This window comes from Podarcis muralis, chromosome 13 (assembly GCF_964188315.1).
Source record: "Podarcis muralis chromosome 13, rPodMur119.hap1.1, whole genome shotgun sequence".
Taxonomy (NCBI): Eukaryota; Metazoa; Chordata; class Lepidosauria; order Squamata; family Lacertidae; genus Podarcis; species Podarcis muralis.
The window spans coordinates 38,141,771-38,167,611 of record NC_135667.1 but is presented as its reverse complement, the minus strand read 5'-3'; the positions used below and the strand labels follow the sequence as shown (position 1 = coordinate 38,167,611).

Genomic DNA, 25,841 nt, shown 5'->3' with positions numbered 1-25,841 from the left:
AGCAGACTTTACATCAACCCAGTAATGTAGACAGTAATGTACTATCTTTGAATTAAAAAGGTAAAGGTAAAGGGACCCCTGACCATTAGGTCCAGTCGCGGATGACTCTGGGGTTGCGTCGCTCATCTCGCTTTACTGGCCGAGGGAGCCGGCGTACAGCTTCCGAGTCATGTGGCCAGCAGGACTAAGCCACTTCTGGCAAACCAGAGCAGCGCACGGAAACACCGTTTACCTTCCCGCCAGAGCGGTACCTATTTATCTACTTGCACTTTGACGTGCTTTCGAACTGCTAGGTTGGCAGCAGCTGGGACCGAGCAACGGGAGCTCACCCCGTCGCGGGAATTCAAACCGCCGACCTTCTGATCGGCAAGTCCTAGGCTCTGTGGTTTAACCCACAGCGCCACACTTGCATCCTGCCCCTCCTTCAGGGAGCTCAGAGCAGCATACAATATCATCCTATGCACACATTTTGCCCTTCTAATAACCTTGCGAGGCAGGCCAGTCACTAGGCCACACATCCCATAAGACTCATGAAGCAGGTCTGCCTCCTCAGGCCTAGTTCGATGCTCTAACCGCTAAGTAGCACCAACTGTCCTGGTGGCTCGCCAACGGGCCAAACTAAATGTGGTGGCAGATCTGTGTGTCTAAACCTGGATCTGCTACAATCACATAAAAACAACTGTTGGAGGGGCTGATTTAAGGAAGAAAAGAGGGTATGAGGAGAGCTAACCTGCCGCCACTGCTACAGATTAATTCCTTGGAACCCCTCTGTACTCACTAGGGATGGATGAATCTGTCGATTTTGGTTTCCCCCATTTTCCTGTCTTCGGTTCTCCTCCTTTCTGCAGCAGCATGAAAATCCATCAGCATTTAGCGGAAGCATTTCCCGAAACACTTTCCCATGCAGTTTTCTCTAATGTACACTGTTTGCAAGCGATTCCCCCTAATACAGTATAATGCATCTTTGTATGCTCTTTTCACCAATACATGATTTTTTTGCGCACATTTCACCTATAAAATACAATTTTTTTGTAGACGTTATTTGTTTGGAGAACTGCACCACACAATTCAGAGAAGTGCAGATTTTGAAAGGTAGCTGTGTTTCAGTCCTCATATGTTCCAGGAAGTGTGAATCGGGGAGCTTCATAAAGAAACGTGAGCTGAACTTCATTTCTCCCATGCACCCATGCACTCCTTTTGCTTCTTAAACCTCCCCAGTTACAGCAGGTACAGATTTTAAACACCGAGACCTGCTAATGTCGCATCTACTTTGCCTCAGCTGCTGATTTAGACAGATGCAGCTACTCTTGTTACATCTGGGGGCAAGAATATAAAGCAACTTGTCCTGGTTCTGCTTTTGACATATTCAGAAAACTCGGCTACTTCAGGTTTTCAGCTTTGTTAGGCACAAAACCCTGTGCAGCCACAAAGCTGGAGGACCAGGCAGTTTCAGCTCCTAAAATAAGCAGAAAGGCCTTTCTTTGCCTCTAAGTAAAGGCCCTCCAGCTGACATCTGTCCCAGCCACCATAACCAATGGTCTGGGATAATGGGAGTTGTAGTCCAAACCAGGGCCAGCCCAAGACATTTCGGCACCCGAAATGGCCTTCCCTCATTCCCCACCAGGAATGAAGGGGGTCATGGAAGATCTACATCAGGGACAATGAGGGAGGGGGATAGAATGATTGATGTTGAGATCTGCCGCCCCGGTGGACCCTGCCGCCTGAGGCTGCCGTCTCACCTCGCCTCACAGGTGGGCCGGCCCTGTGTCCAGCGACATTGTGAAGGCCTCAGGTTCCCCATCCCTGCCTCCCGTAAATGCACGAGTTCCCACTGCTTGGGCCACTGGCGAAATATCTCTGAGCTTCTGTCTCCTACATCTGGAGGAGGAGGAGCCCAATTTTTCAGCTCTCTTATTAGACTAATTATGGTAGCACCCACCACTTCCAGATCGAGTTACATGAATCATTTACTCGGCACTTACAGTGCACAATGTGCTTTATTATCTTTACCTTGATTAGCCTCTCAAGAAGCCTGGGAGATAGATGGGGGACTGAGACAGAGCCACTTGCCCAGGGTCATCCCGTGTAGTGGGCTTTCTCAGCCTAAGGCTGCATACACAGACATTCACAGCATATGACCACCTCCTCCCCACCCCCCATCCCAAAAGAATCCTGCAGGCTGCAGTTTGCTAAGGGAGCTGGGAATCGTAGCTCTGTGAGGGGGAACTATGGTTCCCAGGATTTTTTTTGCCGGGGGGCGGGGAGGGAAGCCACGTGTTATAAATGTATGGTATATACACAGCCCATGTCCATGTTCCATATTCTGCCAGGCTGAGTCTGCAATCCTCTCATTCAGAGGCTTTTGCCCTTAAACGCAGCCTAAAAATATTGTAAATGCACTACAGTGGTGCCTCGGGTTAAGTACTGAATTAGTTCTGGAGGTCCGTTCTTCACCTGAAACTGTTCCTAACCTGAAGCACCACTTTAGCTAATGGGGCCTCCCACTGCCGCCGCACCACCAGAGCACGATTTCTGTTCTCATCCTGAAGCGAAGTTCTTAACCTGAGGTACTATTTCTGGGTTAGCAGAGTCTGTGACCTGAAGCGTATGTAACCTGAAGCATATGTAACCCGAGGTACCACTGTACGTTGAAACCACTCCCATTGTGCCACCATACTCAGCTCCTGTTGGAGTTACTGCATTCTTGGGATTCCCAATTGTAGACCTTTCCAAGTGTCCCTATTTTCCAGGGACAGTCCCGGATATACAGTTTCTGGTTCGATCCTGGAATGTCCTGCTTTCCCTTAGGCCCTCCCTATTTTCATTGGAGAACTGTTAGAGGGTATGCAATTTCACACTCTCCTCCTCTTTTCCAGTCCCGGATCTTGAAGGGAGCAAAACTGCAGGCCCAGAACCAGCACCTGCCACTCTAGGGCAGTGGTTGAGGTCCAGGCAGTGGCAGGGCCCACCTGCGCTGATGTCTTGCGGTTTGACAGCCGGCCAGTGATGGGTGTTGCCTGGGGAGATTTCTGGGAGCCACACAGAGAGGCCTGGAGGGGCACATTTGGCCAATGCACCTGAGGTGTCCCATTCCTGTTTTTGCAGGTGTTTGAACCTGGGGAAACACCTATATTGAAAACACGTGATCTCTCCATACTTCCTCAGGTGCTAACTTTTGGGTTTTGTGGAACTTCTAGGGAGTTTTATTTTTATTTTTAACGCTGTAAAACAGGAGCAGGGAAGCATTTTTTTTCAGCCCAAGGGCAGTCTTCCCTTCTGAGCAACCTTCATACAGTAGGCTGGTTTCTACACACACTGACACACCCTTGTATATCCTCCCTCCAGGCAAGGAAAGGGCATCATCAGAGTTCAAGGACACATTCCAACCAGGCAAAAGCACTAGGGGTGCAAAGCAGGGTCTGTGAGGGGAGCAGAGGCGAATTTAGGGGAGCACGACTGGTTCAGTTGCAGTGGGGGCAGATCTGCAGAGTCACCAGAGAGGGCGCCACAACAATGATTTAGAATGGAGCTTGAGAAGGCAGGGGGACTGAATTTTGGCATTGCACAGGGTGCCACTGAACTTTGAGATCTCAGAGTCCACCACTGAGGGGAGTGATTTGAGGAGGCTGTGTCCAGCTTGCAGAATAATTCCATCAGCCAGCTAGGAGAGGCCTGAAGGTCCAGATTTGATCCCTGGACTTGAGGTTCCCCACCTATGTTTGTAGAGCTTTTAAAATGTGATTGCCTACCTGCAGCCAGAATTGATGCAACCCACTCTGCCGACTCCATACCCTCCAACATTTCTCCTGTGAAAATAGGGATACCCTATTCCATAATAGAATAATAATAATAATGATGATGATGATTTTACTATTTGTACCCTACCCATCTGACTGGGTTTCTTCAGCCACTCTGGGTGGCTTCCAACATATATAAAAACTTAATGAAACATTAAACATTGAAAACTTCCCTATACAGGGCTGCTTTCAGATGGCTCGGATAACTCCATACCTGCCAACATTTCTCTGATGAAAATAGGGACGTCCTAAGGAAAAGCGGGACATTCTGGGATCAAACTAGAAACCAGGACGGCTGCAACTCAGGTCTTTCTGTGGAGAGCCAGTGTGGTGTAGTGGTTAAGAGAGCAGTAGACTCGTAATCTGGTGAACCGGGTTTGATTCCCCGCTCCTCCACATGCAGCTGCTGGGTGACCTTGAACTAGTCACACTTCTCTGATGTCTCTCAGCCTCACTCACCTCACAGAGTGTTTGTTGTGGGGGAGGAAGGGAAAGGAGAATATTAGCCGCTTTGAGAGTCCTTTGGGTAGTGATCCAAACTCATCTCTTCTCTTACCCCTCATGCAGCTGGACTGGTAGCAGCACTTGGCACCCCCAGGCAACTGCCTGGTTCCGAAAGTCTGGTGCGACCCACCGGCACTGATTCCTGCCTTAAACCCCCTCCCCCTGTTCACCCAACAGGAGGCAGCTACAAGGAGCCATTAAAATTTCCCACAATACCCTGGAGTTGCACTCAGCTTGGCTCTGTGGGGCATTGTGGGGAAATTAAAACCAGTGCTGTCCAGTGCCACACCACAGGGTCTGATTAGTGGGAGGCTCACAGGCATGGGAGAAGACCCCCAAAGGACACTGTGGTGAGGACCCCCTCAAATCTGGAGCAGGCCTTGATGTGCCGACTCAAAGGCCTGGTGGAGCAGACGATTGCCACCCGCTAACCTGCTTCCAGGCCCCATGAACATTTCCCAGTCCCTGCAGCTCCAAATGGTTACTGGACTCTGTCTGTAGCTCCCCAGCCTACGCTTCTTAAATCTCGTACATATTACCGCTGTCTCAGTTTACAGGCCTCTTGTCAGCCCATAAATAAAAAGAACCGACAAGAGGTGGCAAACTTCCCAGGTAGATTAAAAGTCTGATGTAGACTCAAGATTTCTTAAGTCCTCTCTGGGCACGTCTTAAACTGAAAACTTAAAAGCTGACTAAAGTAGTCCATTCTTAGAACCTGGCAAGGGCAAACCATACATTTAAAAAACCCCAGGGAGGAAAAATGAGAATTTGAAAACAGCAGGTGGGGAGAGGATTAAGCACCTTCTCTCATTCTCCCTCACCTTAGATTTCATAGAATCGTAGAATTGGAAGGGACCCCCAGGGTCATCTAGCCCAACCTCCTGCAATGTAGGAATCGTGCTCTCAGCCGTCCCTGGGTGGTCTCAAACCAGCAACCTTCTGGTTAACAGCCAGGCACACAGATCCATTGCGCCACGAGACTTCCTTGCTACCACTTCCCTAATATCAATCACAGTTTCTTAAGGGTTACTGGCCTATAGTTAACACACTTTTGTGTGTAACATGAAGTTTGCCCCGATCCTAATTGATACACCAATCTTTTTTTTATTTAAAAAAAACACATTTATGCATTTTACATATCTTAATACATCAGTTATACAATTGTCATCATTTATCTTACACTCTTTGACTTCCACACACATCCCTCCGTGAGGTCTTATTTTGTCCTTGTTAAGCTGCATCTCCTTAATTACCACCCTCTTCTACCTGTTTTAACTGCTGCTCATATATCTAACCCCACTTAGAAGCTTATCTGATTGTTATATTTATTTAAAGATTCACCAAAGTATTCCCACTCATCTTGATTCCTTATCTTTGCAGCCAACATTGCTAGCTCCGCATATTCTATTAGCTTAATCTGCCAGTCTATTTTCGCGGGACTATTTTTGTCCTCCCACTTTTTGACATAAATTATTCTGGCTGCTGTTATTGCGTAGAGGAAAAGACTAAGTACTTTCTTGGGTATTTCCCCCTGTACTATACTCAATAAGAACATCTCTGGTTTCTTGGAACCCTAAACATCTTTTTTAGTTCTGAGTATATCATCTCCCAATACTCTTTGGCTTTCTTGCACCCCCACCACATGTGTATAAATGTCCCTTCAATCTCTTCACATTTCCAACATAAATTGGTGATACACCCATCTTCTATGACTTAGTGTAACCTCCACACACACACACACCATGTACACTACCTCTACAATTCTGGCACTGGGATGACAGGCTTCTTTGCTCTCTCTCATGCCCATTGACCCTCTTTCACCAACAATGGTTGGTGCCCATGCAGACTATAGGGCTGAATGCAGGGAGACCAACAGTAGGTGGAGCCAGACCCAACGGCAGGCAGAGCCACCCCCTGGACTGGTTGTAAGGAAAGAGGCAGCTGGCTGGGGACAGACTGAGGTTGGTGGGTCAGGGCTCCATTTGCCCTGATGGACTGACCTCTACTGTCATTCACCCCCTCCTAGCTCCATAAACAACAACAAAAAAAAAGAAAAAGTGCTAAGGTGCACAAGTACAAATGAAGCTTGTCACTTTGCTGGAGCCTTCCTGCTCTCCTGCCCGAAACCCTTTTGTTTCACCCCAAAACTAATATCATCACTGTAGAGTCAGCTCACATCCCCTACTCTAGTTTCCAAGCCATATGTTCCTCAACTCTGCTCCTTATTGTCCTGATATGCCCCAAATTCTGATCCATGTCCCCACTTGCCTCTGAAGGAGGAGGAGGAGGAGTTTGGATTTGATATCCCGCTTTATCACTACCCTAAGGAGTCTCAAAGCTGCTAACATTCTCCTTTCCCTTCCTCCCCCACAACAAACACTCTGTGAGGTGAGTGGGGCTGAGAGACTTCAGAGAAGTGTGACTGGCCCAAGGTCACCCAGTAGCTGCATGTGGAGGAGCGGAGACGCGAACCCGGTTCCCCAGATTACGAGACTACCGCTCTTAACCACTACACCACAATTCTGACCTCCTCCCCCACAACCCCAGCCATTCCCTGGACTGGCAGTTCTGCCCTCCTTTGTGACCCACATGCCACAGGGAACATCTCAGTGTTCTGATGGGGTTTTTTATGTGCACGATTGGCTCCCTTCGTCTGTTCCGTCCCTCGGGCTCCTGCCTGTGACCCTCAATCTCAAACCACTGTCCTCCACAGTTCAACCTGCGCTCTGCCCCACCCTTCCCCGTCGCCCTGGATCCTTCCATTTGGCTCTCCCTCCCCAGCGGACCCAGTTATTCCGAGCCTGTGTGCCGCAGATGCTCCGATTCGCTCTGCGCTGTGTTTCCTTCTGTCGGCATATGTCCTTGAGCTCAGAAGGCAGGCAGTGCATCCGAAACTGGGCTGGCTTTGAATCTGGAAACGGGAGCGCTTCATCCGGAGCTCTTGGCCGAGGTGCCGCCGCGGAGGGTCTGCTCGCCCGTGCAGAAGCTCGCCCCTCCTTCTTCCCACCACGGGGCTCGCACGATTCCTGCTTAGGGTTCTTGGTGCCAAGTGGCTGGATAGGCCCAGAACCCCCTGGGGCAGTGGTCTTTGCCTGCAGCCAGACAGAGAAGATGGGTCGTGCCAGGATGCCAGCGGCCACGTGAACCAGTTGGGCAGCACCATGGGGACAGATGTGACTGGGTGAGTGGCGTGGCTGTTAGACCAGCCAGGATGGGCAGTGTGTAACGGGAGTGCTTTGGTGGCAGGGAAATAATCAGCGCACATCTCTCCCCTTCCCTGTTGTGACCCATTTCGCTTCACCTGTGTCCTGACCTGCTTCTGTAACGGGAATAAAATTTGAAGTGGGAGACTTGCTTGCTAGGGCAGGACAAGGTTCACCCACCAATGGGGGAGATAAATCTCTTGACTCCGAAGAACTAAGAAGCATAAGTCATGAGAAGGCAGGTGCAATCGTTGCGGGGAAGTGTGTGTTGAAGGAGAAGGCTGTTAGTTTTAGAGAGTTTGCACACTGTGCCTTGCAAAGAGCTGTGCATTGTTACTTCACCGCTGTGCGTGCCAAGTTCCTGAACGTTGTGTGCCCATGTAGGAGAGAAAGACTGAGAGCTTATGCACACTTGACGTTTTGTCCCATTTATCCTGCCCAGGGGGCAGAATAGTTTTAGTTTTATACTGCGGCAGCAGTTGCTCCCACCTTCTGTATTGTGTCAGAAATAGGCAGTTAGTTTCCCCTTCATGCTGACCTCTTGTGAATCACCTTTAGCCACTGCTTAACGGTAGGCTCTGAATTTATGAGGGCAAACCTGCAGCTGAAATATTGCAGAGGGGAAAGCAGCCTTGGCTGGGTGGGCAGGATGAGAGAGATTAAGAGAAGTAACATGTCCAGAGGAGGAAGGGTTAAGCACACACACACACACACACACACTGCTTCCCTTCTCAAAATGAGCCTCTTTTTCATTTCTTTTTTATTTTCTTTCTTTCCTTCCTTTTATTTCTTTTAAAAAAACTCTTAAGCCTTTATCACATGCATCTGCAAGTAACATACAGTTTGCCCCCATCTGATGAAACAAACATCAGCACAGGTAATGTGTCACTCTAGTTCAGTGTGTGTGTCACCTTATCGAGATTGTTTAAACATTACTGACCTTGTGGCAGTGTGCCTTTTGCATACATATCAATATCATGTCCCTGTACATACCAGCAGTCTGAAAAATAGCATCTCCTCCCTCCCCCAATCAACTTTTGTGGCTATAGGAATGTGTGCATTTCTTTTTAAAAATATATCACAAGAAGCGTTGAAAAGTATCTAATTTGTCTGATCTACAGCACAGCTACTTGAGTGAACTTCTGCCAACTGGGGGTGGGGGTGGGACATGTGGGGCTGCTTTCAATGACATATATTGAGGGTCTTGGTGGCTCAAAGCCTTTGCACTGAAGTTTAGCCTTGCTTAGTGATAAATACCTGCCATTCCATTTGTCAAAGACTTCTATGCACTCCAGAGAAAGATATCCTTTTCCTTGTTCTTTTATGTTCTCTAGGACCGCCCCCCCAAGCAACTATCTGTGTAGCCTATCATGCAAATACAGTACCGTATGAACTATTGTGCAGCCTTACAAATATATCTGTGTAAGTTACTATCTTGTTTGTAGGCGCCTGTGTTAGACATTTGTGACCTTTATAAAAAGAGCCACTTTTTGTAAAAGGAACACCTTCACGGAAATTTCCTAGAGGAAATTCTTTAAGGTGAGCTGGACGATTGCTCTTCACAAGCCTGCCTGCTTGTATGTGTGAGTGTGCAAATGCAAATATGACTAGCCGTACATGAAGAATACTAGCTTATTTTACATGTCTGTGAGAAAGATGGTGGGCGGGTGGGGCGATGGTGCTGTTCTGCAACTCGAAGGATGCTACAGAGAGAGTTGCATGATGGTTGGGAAGATGAAGCACAACCTTACCTGCAAAGGTTAACTTATAAGCTCCTCTGAATTCAGCACAGCAAACTCCCAAGTAAACTTTCACAGGGCACCAAAGCTGTGTGCTAAGAAGTAACGCTCACTCACCAGAATTGTATTCACTGCCAAGTTATGCTGCACAGAATTAAGCTATAAAGTCTGTGTGTGTGGTCCTATGCACATTTTTGCTTGGAGGCAAATCCCATAGAAATCACTGGTACTTGTAGCTTTGTCCTGAGCTTGCGTACTCTGAAGTAAGGGTGAATTCAGGTGCACCCTATGATGTATATGCAGGAACTACGTGGAATGTAATGTGTAAAGGGATTTCGGACTGTGATGGGCTCTGGTGTTCTTGAATGAAAAAGCAGCTGTCGAAACCTTGCTTGCTGAAAACATGGCGGCAATGGAGCCATTCATGCATTTGGGGTCACCCTGTCCCACTCATTGCTGATTTTCTATCCAAGGCTCCCTTCTTCCCTGAATTCCGAGGGGGAGCTGCAGCTGGTACTGGTGCCACTGCTTAAGGGAGAGTTGCCTAGCCCCAAATGCAGCTATGGCACCAGGAGCAGGGGACTAGATAAAGATTCCCTTCTCCAAACAGCTGCCCCAATTCCAAAGGCAAATCCATTTCCTCCTGTGGCTGTTCCTATAGGGACCCGTCATCCAGTGCTAAAAAGTCCTACTGTTGGGAATGAGGAAACCTATTTATACAGTGATCCTAGAGCCTTTCGACAGGAGGACTCAAGTGAGAGAGGGGATCATAAGGGAGCTCTTTCCAGAGAGATGGAGCCAGCTGTTCAGAAAGCGAGCCATTGCCTAGACCTAAAATGCAGTTTTGTCACGGATGGAAAGGCAACCGTAGCTGGCTTGGCCTTGGTGGCTTCTATTTCCACAGGGTATCCTCTCATACGGAACAAGCCCTGCTGGTTTTGACTAAGGAAAGGACATTCAGTCTAGCATCCTGTTTCCCATAATAGCCGGCCAGATGCCTGTGGAAAACCCACAAGCAGAACATGCTTATTGCCGCCACCCCCAGCGGATAGAGGCTTCTTCCTTTAACTACCGTAGCCAATAGCCACGGATAGTCTCATCCTCCGTAACTTTGTCTAATCCCCTTTTATGGCCCTCGCTACTTCTTGTGGCATGGAGTAACAAAAAACATGAATGAGGTGTTGGGGTGAAGAAGGGCCCTTTGGCTCGCCTGTCCTGCCTCCTCTGTTGTCATAGGGTGCTGCTTTCCAACTGATCAGGTAGAGCGCAAAACAGTCTGAATTGAGGAAGGATTTGACTTGGGGGGTGTGCGTTTGTGGTGGGAGGGGGAAGACCATGAGCATCATGTCTCTTGCAGTCTTTACTTTATCAAAAGAGAGGTGCCCGAACTCATGCTTCTCTCGTGTGTGTGTGTGTGTGTGTGTGTGTGTGTGTGTGTGTGTCGGGTGCACGTGCGCTCTGCTTGCGGCTACTCGGCGCCAGGCGCTCTGCACATGCTCAGAGGCGCGGGGCTCCCTCTCGAAGCTACCCACGGCCGACCGAGAGGTTGAGCCAGCTGGGCCAGCCAGCCAACCATCCGGCCGGCCTGCCCGCTTCCTGCAGTGCCGCGGCATCGCCGGGTGCTCCTGTGCGCAAGGGGTTAAGCAAGCGTGCCGGCTGGTCGGCGTGCGCTCTCCCGCTCGCTCCGGCGGCGGCGGCGGCGGCGTTGGACTCGGCTCCTGCTGCCAATGAACAAGGCCGGCAGGCCGGCCTGCCCGCCAGCCCCCCGCTCTTCTTCTCCTCCTGCTCCGTCGTCGTCCTTTCCTTGCTTCCTTCCTTCCTTCCCGCGGTGCCATGATGTGAGTATGGTGCAGCCCTCCCGCCGCTGCTGCTGCTGCCGCTACTGCCGCTATTGCGCCCCCCGCCCGCCTCCCCATCCCACCGCGCGCCCCTAGAATGTGGCTGGGCCCCACGGCGGCGGCAGCGGCGGCTGGGGGCCTGGGATCAACGGCGGCGGCGGCGGAGCCATGGCCCGCTACGACGGCGGCGGCGGGAGCCAGCAGCAGCAGCCGGCCCTCTCGTCCAGCTGGCCGGCCCTGGGGCCCCGGCGCCGGAGCGTCTGGTACATCTACAGGTACGGTCGGAAGAGGAGCAGGAGCAGGAGGAAGCGGAGCAGCCATCGGCAGGCACGGCCGTGGGGCCCTGGCCCGTGCGGCGGCAGCGGCGGCGGCCTCCCAGCCCAGCGGAGCCGGCCCCCATTCATGCCTCGCGGGCCCCCTTCCCCGGCGCCCCATTCATCCCTTCGCCTCGCGCCCGCCCTCCGCAGCCCATTCACGCCCGCGCACCCGCCCGCCATTCATGCAGCCATTCAGTCAGTCATCCAGCGCCGCTGCCGGCTCCCAGCTCGCGCCCTCCGCGCACAACGCCTCCCCCGCTCCATGCATCCGGCCATTCAGCCTGCGCGCGCCCGCCCGGATTGATGGATGGATGGATGCGAGTGGGAGCCACGGGGGGACGATGCTGACGGTGTGTGATGGGTTGAAGGTGCTTGCCAGAGAGATTAGGTATGTGAGCGCGCGCGCGCGCGAGGCAGCGAGGGAGAGTCCGGGGGGGGGGGGAGATTAGCATGCCTCTTACGGAGAGAGGTGTGTGTGCCTGTTTTTGAGAGGATTGCGCGTGTGTGCGCGCGCAGTGTGCGTCAGTCAGGGCTTGTGTGTGCGTGTGCATGCATCTCTACATACGGGTCGGGGTGTGCTGTGTGTATGGTTAGGTATTCGTCTACACGGTTTGTGTGCCTCTGTATGGCTGCACAGAGAGCGTCTGGGAATGATTTGTGCAAGGTATGCATGGTAGTGCCTCTGTGTGCATGAAGATTCTTGAGGGTGGGAAACGACATGGGTGTAGACTCTCCGTGTACACTGTGAAGTGGCTGTGGGTGCTTATGTGAAGTTTGAATGTGTGTGTATGTGTGTGCACATCTGCATGGGCGCCATCCGCTGCATACAGCTTCACTATTGATTAATGCTGCCGTCATAACTGTATTGTGCCCTGAGATTACGGTGGCTGAGGAGTTCTGGGAAGCAAAGTATTGTATGTGTGCATGTGCCTCTCTATGATGTATATGTGTTAATGTCTGGTCTATGCATATGCACAGAGCTGTGTGCTGGTAAGCAACACACATGCATTCTGGATTATGGTTTGTTCTGGTCTTCATAGTAAAAGCCTGACCCTGTGGAGCATGATGTGCTATATCCTCTACACATACTAAACAACACTCCTTCCAAGCATGTGCATTGGTTATGTACACATGTAGTGATATATCTTTGTGACAGTCTGTTGCATGCAGACAGTTTTACATACAGGTTTGTTCATGAGTATAGTATGTTTTAAATGTGATCCTCCTCTCCCTACCCCCCAATTCACCTTTAACATCCATATGAAAATTTGTGCAGTTGCACGTTGTGGTCTGTGGATCCAAATGTATATATTTGGTGCATGAACATAAGCTTAACTTACTGTGTGCATACAGATTACTGTATACGGAGTCTGCATTGACTTGTGAACATTTGAGCATAACATGCATGCTGTCACATTTATCGTATCGGCGTGTTAACCCTTGAATACGGTACACCAGTCCCTGCATATATTATATCTAACGGAATAAGCCATGCACTTTTTAATTGGAAGATTGAGCTTCCAAATCCCTTTACAGTTACACTGCAGTGTTGAAAACTGCAGCTGTGTGCAGCTAGGTTTAGTTGTATCTTGGATTGGGCCTGTGAGGATAAGGAACAAAAGGGAGATCTTTCCAAGGCCTTGTTTTGCCATGGGTTTCTGCAGAGAACTCATATATGTGTTAAATATATGTTAATGTTATGATACGATGATCTCATCAAAGGAAAACTGTTCTGTCACTTGCAGTTTGCTACCTTAGGGTGCTGGGTCCGGGTGTCCAAAATGCTGGGGGGAGAGAGGTTTTTGCTTCTGTAAAGCACTGTTGCGATAAGTGCCCTCGCTTCAGAAGATGGGACTTGGAGCAAGAAATGTGAGCCGCTTCCCTGTTCTTGTTCCTTTCCACTGGTTGGGTCCATGTGGATCACTAGAATCTCACGGGTTCTAACCACGAGAGGGTTGGCCTCGAACTAAGATGCTTGATAGTCCTTTCTCCCATGCTTCTCTCCCAGGGATATTCTGTGCAGGATTACGTTTCCCTAATGTAGAGGATCTGTGTGAAGATGGTGTGGGGGTTTTTTTTGGTTGTGCCACTTATACTTGGAGGTACATGGAAGCCCAAAGTGTCAGTCTAGCACATGACGAAGGTGCATTGTTTTGGTTATTTGGTGGCATTAGAGACACAGTAAATAAATATACTTTGGAAGTATTCGGGGTGCTGAGCATTGCTGTGTTTCAGGTGGGGATTAGATTTATACAAGGTGTGAGGATGTTATCACCATGCATGTACATGCTGGGGCTCAGGAGTTCACTCGTGAGCATGGTGAGCTGTGCTCTATGTGAGATGGTGTCTGTTCACTTGGCACAGCTTTCCCAAGTCTGCTCTGTATCCAGGAAATCTCCTTCTGTCGGCAGCATTGCTATCTGTGGGTGTGGCAGCATCGCACATTTCTGTTCACTGCGTGTTGCTTGTATGTGTTTGTCTGCCAGTCAAAAATGTGCTTAAAAAGAGCACGTCTCCTACACACATACCTCTTAACTGTGTCCAATATGGACTGTGTGTGTTTCTCTTTCTAATGCTTTGTGCGCATTGAATAGCACCTGTGGTGCGCTAAGGGTATGCTTTCTACAGACTCAAGTAAAAATGGGATAGGTTAGCGACCCACCAGAGCAAGCTGCTCACCAGCCACGTGTATCGTGTGGCCTGCTAGATGCTTTGATGGCCTTCCTGTTTCTGCAGTCCTGGCAGGCAACAAAAAGAGGTTTATTAAGTCCTTGGTGGCACATGACCTGTGGGCTAAGTTTGGCTCAGTGGACCTGTTGTAGAGACTGCTGTGGGTGCATGTTGTAAGGCCTGTAACTGGGATCCATGATGAGGGAAGTAACATATGGAAACTTGGAGGAATGCTGTCAGGGCAGCTGGAGTGGCAGTGCTTGTAGACTTATAGGATTGCCAAACAGGGAGCTCCTCCTTCTGTCTGTTTCCCTGTCAGATTGCTGTCAGCAGTGAACTCTGGATTCTTTGGGGGGTGGAGAGGTTGATAGTACCAGCACAGTGAAGCCTGCAGAGTACTTTTGTCATATCCAGTGAACTGGATTTATGGCTGTGTGCCATTCTAACCACACAGTGCTGTGTCTATCAGCAGCAGGCACTGCATTTTCAGTTTTGCAGTACTGTGAAGTGGTTATATTTGCAGTGCCTGAAGCCTGTGCAGTACTTGTGGTTTTTGTATTTGCAGCTAGAATAAATGGCTGCCTGCACTGTGGCACTCTTTCTGCAGTACTGGATAGGGTGGCTGAACAGTGGGCTTTATATTTTCAGTACTGCTCCAGACTTGCAGTAGGCTCTGGATTTGAATGTGCCATGTGCACTGGGACTATGCAGCTTGTTCTGCATAACCTATGCCAGTCTGATGCAGTGCCAGTGAGCATACATGGTATATTTTGGGTTGCAGAAGTGTTGCCCTGTGCAGTAAGCCCTATTTTCTCTGTGTTGCTTGTAACAAAGGTTGTGCAGTGGACACTGTATTTGGAGTATATGTCTGTGCAGTGTTTTCTGTACTAGTCATGCTGCTTTCCTGTATGCTAGATTTGCACTGCTACAGCACCATGCAGTGTATATTTGCAATGCAAAGATTGTGCTTTGCTTTTTATAAATTTGCTGGCAAAGCTGTAGACAGCAAGCACTGTGCAGTGCATTCCAAGGGGGTAATGTGTATATTCTGTGCACTGACATCTGTATTTGCATTGAGCGTGTGCTGCTTGTATCAGATGTTGTGCAGTGTCTTCTAGGTTTCCAGAACCTAAACCCTGTAGACCAGGGAGGCTTTGCAGTGCTAGGGCCTCCTACAGCAGGAACAAGTTCAGTGCTCTTTCCCTTTGCATTGACCCTGTTTGCCCTTTCAGAACCTTGACAATGTGCTGCCTCCTCTAGTGGGTCCCATTGTTAGCGTGCAGTAGGTGCCATATTTGCAGTATCAGAACTTTGTCCAGCAATGGAAAGGGGAAGGAAGAGAGATCTGGAGCCAGCAAGTTCTGCAAACCAGGTGCACCATGGATTTCCTGCATGAGTGATGCTGTGTTAGCAGTGCGGGGCAGTGTATTACGCTCTAGTTATTCTTTGTACATTGGAAGAGTGTCTGAGTCGGGAATTCCCATTGGAATGTGGCTGCCTCCTAACCTGTCCTGTTGTCTCTTTCCTTTGCAGTGACTACATCATTAAAGAGAAGACAGTGCTGCTGCAGAAGAAGGACAACGAAGGATTTGGCTTTGTGCTAAGAGGGGCCAAGGGTGAGAGGGGGAGTTAGCATCACTCTTGGACGCTAGGGCCACCTCTAGCTATTGGCTGGCTGTTGAAGGAGCCCAGGTCTACACTGCCCGCCCACCCACCTCCTCTGCTTTCCCCTGCTTCAGAGCACATGAGCAAGCTCAAAATCAGTTAATGAAGATTAGTGACTCCTTAACTGGCTGTGGCCATTCTTATAGTAGGTTGGGGAAATGGTGGGAGAGTTGATAGGAGGCCGATAGCCTGGGACGATGGGAGTTGCAGTCCTGCAACATCTGAACGACCAATGTTCTCCTTCTCGGCCTAAGAGAAACAGTGCCAGAAGGTGCGTAAATGGCTGAAAATTGATCCGAAAGGCTGGGTACAAGGTGCTACTACCCATAGTGGAAAATTTGGTTTTCCAGGAGAGAAAGCTAGGCTGGCTCTGGATATTTGGCTTACCTTAAGCTAGAGAGCCAGGGTGTAAGCTGTGCTAAAAAATGACAGATGCTGGGGCTGACCTTCACCTTGCAGGGATGACCTTGACGTAGAAACCTGCCCCCTAACCCCAGATGCGTGTGGCAGGGGCTGGTCATGGTCTCAAGGGGGAGAATGGTGCTTTTCACACACACAGAAAGTGTTTGAAATTAGCCAGGCGCTAGGCACATTTTGCACCTGGCTTTCAAACACTTGTGGATTATTGAATCTGGACTGTTTGCATGCACTAATACCCCATCCTGTAGAATTCTATCCATTATATTTTATCTGCACAATCAGAATGAATTTATGGAATCAAAATGCTTTTTCAGTGCAGCCTGAGCATGAGCACTCACCATTAAGGAAAGAGGTTTGAATAGGCCAAAATATATGTGGACTGAGCCTGGATCAAGTGGCTTTTCTTCTTTTAAGTTCCCAAAGCTAGCTCAAGGTTGTCATCTGAACTAGCCAGATGTTTAGCTGAGAATCAATCACAGCCAGTCCATCATTTGAAAAATAAGACTTTAGATCCATCTTTCCCCAAAATGGCAACTAGGCATTCTGGTTTGGCGATTGTAACCTTGGTTTAAGGAACCATTTGGCGCTTAGCTTATATATCTGAGTTTCTGACACTGCTCAGAAGCGCCGACTCTGTTAAACACTTCCCAAGCTCCACCGCTTGCTCCCGACTTTGGAAAACAAGGGTCTTCAGATCTGGGATCTGAAACAAGTGGTGGTTTGTTTTCACAGAGAGCAGGTGTCACAGAAATGCCAAGCAAAGCTATGATCACCTGTCCTGCCCTCCTGCTGCCACCCCACTCGCTTGCCCAACCCAGCCTGGCAGGTGCTTATGTAGCTCCAGGGGCGTCACTTAACACACCTCTCTCTTTACAGCGCAGACCCCAATTGAGGAGTTCACACCCACCCCTGCTTTCCCTGCGCTGCAGTACCTGGAGTCAGTGGATGAAGGGGGTGTGGCCTGGCAGGCTGGTCTCCGCATGGGGGACTTCCTCATTGAGGTAATGGTTTGGCAGACTTGCCTCTGTGCTGCTCTCGGGACTTTTCACAAACTCTTGTGCTACACTCGTGTTGCACGGGGAGGGTGCATATGGGCGCACGAGTGCTTCCTTGGGTATCTGCACTGGGCTCACACATTTAAAAGCAATTCTGCGCCATTTCGTGGCCTGTGTTGTTTTTCTAATTGCCAGTTTCCAAAGATTCCTTATGTTTTCCAGGGTTTCCCCTCACTGAACATACAGGTTTGTAGCTTTGATGGCCCGTTCTATTTCTGTTTTAAAAATAAATAGGCGTTTCACGAAGAAACTAGGCTGAATGGCACATAATGCTGCAAATGTTTGGCTTTTGTTAGGACTTTGCAATTATGTTATACGCACCACCACCACAATCCTCTGATTTAGTCATAGGAACACCAGAAGTGCTCTGTTGGGCCAGACCCAAGTTCCATTTCCCCACAGTGATCAGCAAGATCCTGCTGGGGTGCCCACACGTGGGGCATGAGGGCAGCAGTATTTCTCTGTTCTTGTTCCCCAGTGACTGGAATTCAGTGGCATTTTTGCCCCCTGAGATGGAAAATAGCAGATCGTAGCTGCTGTGAGCCTCCCTAGCCCCCCTTTAAACCCTTAAAGTAATGGCTAGCTCACTCCTACTTGTGTGTTTCATTCTAGCAATGAAGTCCTTTTCTGAATCGACTGCTAATCAGTTCTCTTGGGTGATCCTGAGTTCCTGTGTTATATGAGAGGGAGAAGGAATTCTCTCTCTTTTATCAGTTGCATCTAGGTTTAGGCTGCAACAATGGCCACGCTAACTTGGGAGTTAATTCAGTGGGATGCCAACAATGTAAACAACCTCTGAGTAGATTAGGATTGCAGCCTTAATCCTACTTCCGAGTTGACTTGTTGGAATCACTGGGGCTTAAGTTTGTCTGCTCTGTGCTAAGTGCGACTAAACCTGGACCCCAACCCATTTGTATGTTAAATTTGCACACCGCCTTTCTGCCAAGTGGTGCTCAAGGTGACTAACACTGCCGAATCGGCATTTTGTTATATTTTATTGTAACGGCAATGAAATGCAAAGTTAAGAGGTAAAGCATTGTAACAAGGCAAGTGAAATATCAATGAAATCAATTTTTGAAAAGACCAGTAAGCTTCTACATAATTACAGCTCTGCTTAAAGGAAGGCCTCTCTAAGTTAAAGTGAACTTGCCTGCTGGCAGAAGGTCATCTGAGACACGGCTAGACAGGTCTCTCTTGGCCAGGCATCCCAAGACCTGGGGGAAGCCACCAAGAGGGAGAGTCCTCTTGCGAGTTCTTGCTAAATGGTTCAGAAGTTGCCCCACTGCTTCCATCCCAGCCTGCACTGCTTTAACCATCAGCTCTCCACTCCAGGTCAATGGACAGAACGTAGTGAAGGTTGGACACCGGCAGGTCGTCAACATGATTCGGCAGGGCGGAAACAACTTGATGGTGAAGGTTGTCATGGTGACGCGGAATCCGGAGATGGAAGAGGCCATGAAGAAGAAAGGTACCACCGCAGTGCATTCTGGGATGGTGCTTTGGGTTCTTTATAAAAAAGAAAAGAAGTGGGGGGAATATGTTGTTCAGAAGTTAAAGATGGGAAAGCTCTACTCTTGAAATCTTCTCCAAGTTGGAGAATGGGACCTACTGGGGCTTAGAAGCAGGAACTGTAAGTCCCAAGATGGAAAGAAGATAAAGTCCCTACCAGTGAAGAATGGCAGATTAAGATGATGGATTGTGCCGAAATTGCTAAAGGGACCGGAAGGGTCAGAAATCAGGAAGACCAAAATTTTAATAAGGAATGGGGGAAATTTATAATATATCTTAAAAACCCTTGTAAACAGCTAAAAGTGTTAGTAGGATGGGAATGACACTTGTAGTTTAATGGTGAGTTTTGGACATAATGGAGAGGTAAAAGATTTGGATTATCATAAAAGATGCAGGAGGAAATGACTAACAATATGGCCCACAAAGGGGAGGAGGGAAGTCCAGGAGATTCTTCGGAATCTTGTTTTTATGTTGTATGTATGTCTAGAATCAAAGGAAGACACGACCTCAGCAGTGCACTCTGAAAAATATATGTGGCCCTTTGTGTTACAGGTCATATGACTCTCCTTCAGGGACAGCTGATTTAGGATGCTTCCCTGAAAGGATAAATCTGGATTAAGTGGGGGGGGGGGGGGATACAGACTGGAGTATTGATGCCAAAACATTATGTGGGCAATGCAAAAAACTTGCATATGTAAGGAGCGTCAATCTCACATTAAACTTAACCACGTGGACACTGTTACAGAAATACCTTCAGTCTCTTCAAGGGATAGCTAGAACATTCTTGTATGTTGAGTCACTCCGTGGATTCTCCTGTTGTTTTTGTACAAGTGCCTTCCCCTCTTCCTTTCCTTGCCATGGTGTGTTCTGGGTTCTCTTGGGAGCTGACGAATGGGCTTTCCTGCATTCGAGCAAAAGGAAAAGTGGTCAGGGTGGCAAGATACAAAACTTACTTTGGATGAGAGGGTGGTCCAGCGGGTTCGGGGAAAGACTGGTGATGGGAATTGGATGACACGAGTCTGGTTCACAAGAAAGATCCCAGAGCTGCTTCTTGTTTTTAACTAGCTGCGCCACAGCAGACAAGACGACTGCCACCTCCAGCCATCTCCTTGCGCTCCAAATCCATGACATCTGAGTTGGAAGAAATGGGTAAGGATGCTCACGGGTTATCATTTCCTGTCTCAAGAGTATGCGGGGAACTGCCATCCCTGATCCGTTTCATGATGAACATGCATACATGCCCTCTACTGGAGGGAGGGAACACTGCACTAGAAGCACAGTGTGACCAACAGACACGCCAGTGACCTGGCATTTAGATGGATGCATGCACAGCGACTGTGCAGCTGATACATGTGTCATCTTGTGGCCTGTTTGGTTTGGGCAACTACTTCTTCTTGCACTTATTTATTTGCTAAAAAATATTGTTTGGGTCACCCCGTAATAGTTGAAGTTCTGCCCTGAGGTGCTTCTGACGTGTGTTCTCCTTTGCCTTAGAGCAGAAGACCTGCAAATGATGAACTAGGCTGAGTCAGATATTCAAAATCTTCTCCATGCAGTGCACCTTGATTATCACAAATGAACCCATTCATGCATAATTTGTTACTATGGTAGAACTTGTTTTTTTCTAGCTGAAGAATTCATTGTCGCCCCCAGATTTGAGGGGCCCTTAGGCAAGAGGTCTTAAAGGTAAAAGGTAAAGGTACCCCTGCCCGTATGGGCCAGTCTTGCCAGACTCTAGGGTTGTGCACCCATCTCACTCAAGAGGCCGGGGGCCAGCGCTGTCCGCAGACACTTCCGGGTCATGTGGCCAGCGTGACATCGCTGCTCTGGCGAGCCAGAGCCGCACACGGAAACGCCGTTTACCTTCCCGCTAGTAAGCGGTCCCTATTTATCTACTTGCACCCGGGGGTGCTTTCGAACTGCTAGGTTGGCAGGCGCTGGGACCGAACAACAGGAGCGCACCCCGCCGCGGGGATTCGAACCGCTGACCTTTCGATCGGCAAGCCCTAGGCGCTGAGGCTTTTACCCACAGCGCCACCCGCGTCCCTAGGCAAGAGGTCTTAGGTGCCTCCAAAGTGGTACTGTTGCCCACAGGATGATTGTTGATTTGAGGGTTCCTCCTAGGCAAGACCCAGGCATGGACTTTTGAAGGCTTCCTTTTGACGTCTCACCCCAGTTTGTCCAAATCCTTCAAATTCTGCTTAAAGCAGAAGTCGGCAGGAGACTTGCATGGAAGCAGTTAGGCCAGATGGATAAAGGGCAATCCTCACTGTGACAGGAAGTTGTTGCCATCTGCGTATCAAGTTACGCATTACCGTCCCCATGCGAATGTGTCCATGGAGAGGGTTTCCAATGTCTGCACTTGGCCTCAGCCACTGGAATCGTACATGGAAAATGCCACAACACAGAATCTGGAATTGGTTTTTCTTTTAAGTCCCAGTTTCATTCTCCTGGCTGGGGCAAGAGCTAAGCCTGATTTTGCAACCAGATTAAATTTTTTTTTGGGGGGGGGGGGCGTACTTTAGCTGCTCATCCCAAATCATTTTTTTTACTGCAGGCTTTGGGGGAAGGTTAGATTGGTTGCAAAATCGGGTGTATATGATGATTTTGGTGGATAAATGAGGGTTTCCCAGTTTTATGCATCATTATGGAAGAGGTGGGGTGTCATTGGTTCTCCTCTGTCTCCATCTTCTTTCTTTTTGTCCACCCACTGCTGCCCCGGACTCTCAAAACCCATCATAGTTGAGAAAGGTGAGTTCCTGTCCCCACCCCAAATTGCTCCAATAATGGCAAGAAAGTGGGCTGGATTACAGAAACACACACACTTCCCTTTTGCTCAGAAACAGAGACTCAGGGTATGAGGGCTCCCCCCTTCTTCGCACTGTTTTGAGCAATGTTGCTCCCTCCCTGATGATCTCCCCTCCCTGATCTGTGACCTGATATCAGTGATCTTCCTGTGTCAAAGAGCGAAGTAGCAGGACTGGTGCAAACATCTGACCCAGCCAAACATTCATATAATTTCAGGTGTGGAAAAGAGCAGTGATTAGATGAAGGGAAGCATATTTTTAGGCAGGGGGATATTTTAGGAAGCTTTCAGTAGAGGGCTTTTCATCAGTCCCCCTGTTTTGGAAAACCTGAAGGGGAGCTGCTGCAAGTGACTTGGAAGCCTCACTGCTGACACACATCCTTGGAACGTGGCACATCCTTGGAAAGGGCACTAAGTCATTGTAGAATCTTAGAATTGGAAGGGACCCCATGGGTCATCTAGTCCAACCCCCTGCAATGCAGGAATCTCAGCTAAAGCATCCACGACAGACGAATGTCGTGGAGTGTCATTTCCAAGGACGTTTTTAAATTGCAGGACAGCAGCTTGGGAGAAGCTCGCACATTTTGAAAGCGTCTTTTCAAAATAGGGGGAAATGAGATTTCAAAACCCCTTGGACAACTTTGTAACTGCAAATACGACGTGTGCCCCACCTACCCACGCGATACACTGATTTCTCCCCTCCCCACCCGCAACGGGTGTCACCAAATTCTCCCCACCCACCCACTTTGCAGGAAAGAAACGCCCAGCAAGGGTGGAGGCTCGTGGGGAGCAGGGCTAGGCGTTCAGGGTGAGGAGTCCTAAAGGCTTATAGGAATCATGGCAGCATTGCCAGAACGTAGATACAGGTAGTCTAACACACTTCAAGTTATTTATTATTTTTTAGAGAATGATTAAGCAGAATACTGCTTGCAGGCTTTACCTTTTATCTCCACTCATAACAGGGTTAGAGATGAGGGTGTCTGTGTCTTTTACGTTGTGAACATAGCCTGAGATGCTTCGGTAGAAGCTAGGCCCTCACAGGCCTGCCCATGCCCTCTTGAACTGGGAGGATTCTCTGCCTCGCCCCCACCCATCCTCAATTCATAGACTCCTAGAACTGTAGCGTTGGAAGGGACCATGAGGGTCATCTAGCCGAACCCCTGTAATGCATAAAACATTCGCCCAGCGTGGGGCTCAAACCCACAACCCTGAAGTTTAAGAGTCTCCTACTCTACCAACTGAGCTGTTGTGGGCAGTGACAGATGCCTCAATGCCCGTGAGATGCCTTAATGCCCAGTATCTTCTCTCCCTCATCCTGCTCATATCCTTCGGTTGTTACAGGGGGTTTCCAGGCCTCCCCCCCCCCCAAGCTATACCTTTCTCCTCCTCCAAAAGTGGAGGTGCTAATTTCTTCCCCTCTTGCTATCTCCCTCCCACCATCCAGTCTCCCCCTGGAAGAAGAAAACAGGTGAGTGTCACGCATCCCTCACCCCGCCACGCACGCACCTCGCCACCTCGCTTATCTCTCATTGCCTCCCACCCAGCACCGCCTTGCACTCTCCCACCGACGCTCCCATCGGTTGCCGCTGCCGCCCCCTCCGTCCACGCAGCTCCACGAACCGGCCTTCCTAGACATGCCGTCCCCAGCCCACCCCCCCTGCACCTCCCACCCCCGTTATCCTCCCCTCCTGTCGTCTCTGCAGATTATGAGCCGGCGATGGGCACTGATAAGAAGCGGACTGTCTATCAGATGGCTCTGAGTGAGTACCGAGCAGACCCTGGCGACCGCCAACAGTCTGCAGGAGGGAATCTCGGGGCAAAGGCTGGGTACCTGCGAAGCAGCACTCCTCCTGGGTGCCCTCAGTTGGGAGCGTTGCTCATGCTTCATTGCAAGAGGGGGTGCCAGTTATTTCCTGCATTTGCATTAGCAGGTAACAGAATTTGGCTTTTCTTGCTGCGGGTTTTGCAGCACTGTGGTGTGAAATCTTCAGTTTTGTCTTTACTCTGGTGTACACACGCAGAACAATATTTGAGGACTAGGGTGCATAGCCACGGTTAGGGTGTATGGAATAGGTGTCGGCCTGCAAAACAAGCTCTTGCCAGTTCTTGAAATCCAACATCCTGTGTTTGGGTAGCAGCCTTCTGTTGGGGCTAGATTCAGGGCAGAAGCCAACAGGAAAAAAAGAGATTTTCAGATTTTCCTATCCCATAACAGCAGAGGTACAGAACTTTTGCCCTTCCAAATTTTGCTGCTGCACTACAACACCCATCATCCATGCTGGCTGTTGGTGCTATTTATTTATTTATACATACATACATACATACATACATACATACATACCCCGCCCATCTGGCTGGGTTTCCCCAGCCACTCTGGGTGGCTCACAACAGAATATTAACAACACGATAAAACACCAAACACTTCTCGCAGGGAGGGAACCGCCAGAAGGCCCTCGGAGCTGGACCGCAGTGTCCAGGCTAAACGATAGGGGTGGAGACACTCCTTCAGGTATACCTGGGCTGAGGCTGTTTAGAGCTTGAAAGTTCAGCACCAACACTTTGAATTGTGCTCGGAAACGTACTGGGAGCCAATGTAGGTCTTTCAGGACCCGTGTTATCTGGTCTCAGCAGCCACTCCCAGTCACCAGTCTAGCTGATGGAAGCTGGTGTACAGCTCACAATAAATGGGCTGTGAGGAGCACCAGTCTTGCCTTCTTTGCCAAATGGCTGGGAGGAACACACACAAAACCCCAAATACCAATCAGGTTGTTTGATGTGGTTTTACTTGTTGAAGGGGGGGCAGGGGGGGCTTGCAGCAGTACCGACAGTGTCATCTTTAAGACCTGGGGCTTGAGCCAAGCATAAAAGTTCCTGGCTTTCCGAGAGGGCTGGTGGTGAGGAAGTGTAGTCTTGTGTGGGCATGGGCAGAAGGTGGGCTAGTGGGAAATGCAAAGAAGTCAGGTGGAACTTGCATGCACAAGGTTCTAGTTAGAAAAACCCAAGCCTCTCTAGTTAGAAGCTTAACTCAGGCAGCAGGACTGGCCAGGCAAGATTTCTCTAGGTGTGAGAGACCTGGGAAAGCTGGCGCCAGTCGGGGAGACATTGGGGCTAGGAGAGTCTCCCCTGACCTTGATGCCCTTCAGATGATATTGGACTCCCAAGGCTCAATCCCCACAACCATCAGCTGCAGCCAAAAAGGCCAGTGGTCAGGAATTATGAGAGTTGTAGTCTAAAGCGGAAACATCTCCACATAAGGCATTCTCCAAATTTCATCTGACCTCAGTCTGGTCCTGCAATGCACTTTCTTAGGCAAGAATGCAGATTAGGATAGCCCAGTGTAGATTTGGTATCCTGGATCTGAGAATGCAATTTGTCCCTGTAAATTTTAAGCACATTGGTGGACCGTAGGGATCTTAATTTTAAAAATAAGAAGAGACTACATGAGACTGAAACCAGGTCACCCTTAGCGTAATTTTGAGGCCTGAGCTTGGGAGAGGAGGAACCTCCGATTCTTGGGTTCCATTTTCCGTCTAGGAGCAGACCAGTCGAGAGGAGCGCCCCGAGCCTGATGGGCAAAGGGACATAGGCGTGCTCTGTGTGGGGATGGTTGTAATCTTGCCTCTTTCTGTGATTCTGCCTCATTTCAGACAAATTGGACGAGATCCTGGCAGCAGCTCAACAGACAATCAACGTGGGGGATGGATGTGGCAGCGGAGGGCTTCCTTCCTTGGGGAAATCTCGGGGCGCTGCCAAGAACTATTTCTCTGCTGAGGTAGGATGGAGCACAGCTCACCAGTGGAGCAGACATCTAGCAAGATCTGTTGTTGTTTTGATCAAAGTTTCCCTATGCAGAGAGTGAAACACTAGCTAAAAAAGTATTCTTTTAAATGCAATTGCCAATATTTTCCCTCGTGAGTTTTCCTCTTCAAATGCTTGGTTGTTAAATGCTATCTACTTGATACTCTAATATTCTGTGGCTACTAAGCATCCTCACTAAGCTGTTTTGGGGGATCATTTTTTCCCCATCTAAGTTTGGGGGGGGGGTGTTTTGTTTTGCTTTACTTCTGCAAACCTTAGTATCCTGGTACTAAGTAACTGGGACGCGGGTGGCGCTGTGGGTAAAAGCCTCAGCGCCTAGGGCTTGCCGATCAAAAGGTTGGCGGTTCGAATCCCCGCAGCGGGGTGCGCTCCCGCTGCTCGGTCCCAGCGCCTGCCAACCTAGCAGTTCGAAAGCACCCTCGGGTGCAAGTAGATAAATAGGGACCGCTTACTGGCGGGAAGGTAAACGGCGTTTCCGTGTGCTGCGCTGGCTCGCCAG

General features: G+C 49.3%; 1 protein-coding gene across 6 annotated transcripts in view; it reads left to right on the top strand.

Moving 5' to 3' along the window:
- The window catches only part of SHANK1 (SH3 and multiple ankyrin repeat domains 1), a 112,110-nt gene that overhangs the window by 68,916 nt on the left and 17,353 nt on the right, over nt 1-25,841 (top strand). For 5 of the 6 annotated variants that reach the window (XR_013390450.1, XR_013390451.1, XM_077917428.1 and 2 more), the window contains 7 exons: nt 15,602-15,684; nt 17,030-17,154; nt 18,541-18,676; nt 19,783-19,866; nt 22,968-22,991; nt 23,227-23,283; nt 25,171-25,295. Coding sequence is in view for 4 of the 6 variants with exons in the window: in XM_077917428.1 (XP_077773554.1) it covers nt 15,602-15,684; nt 17,030-17,154; nt 18,541-18,676; nt 19,783-19,866; nt 22,968-22,991; nt 23,227-23,283; nt 25,171-25,295 (634 nt within the window). In the remaining 2 variants the exon portion in view is untranslated. The remainder of the gene's footprint in view (nt 1-15,601; nt 15,685-17,029; nt 17,155-18,540; nt 18,677-19,782; nt 19,867-22,967; nt 22,992-23,226; nt 23,284-25,170; nt 25,296-25,841) is intronic. The other variant, XM_028751937.2, reaches the window with a different exon arrangement.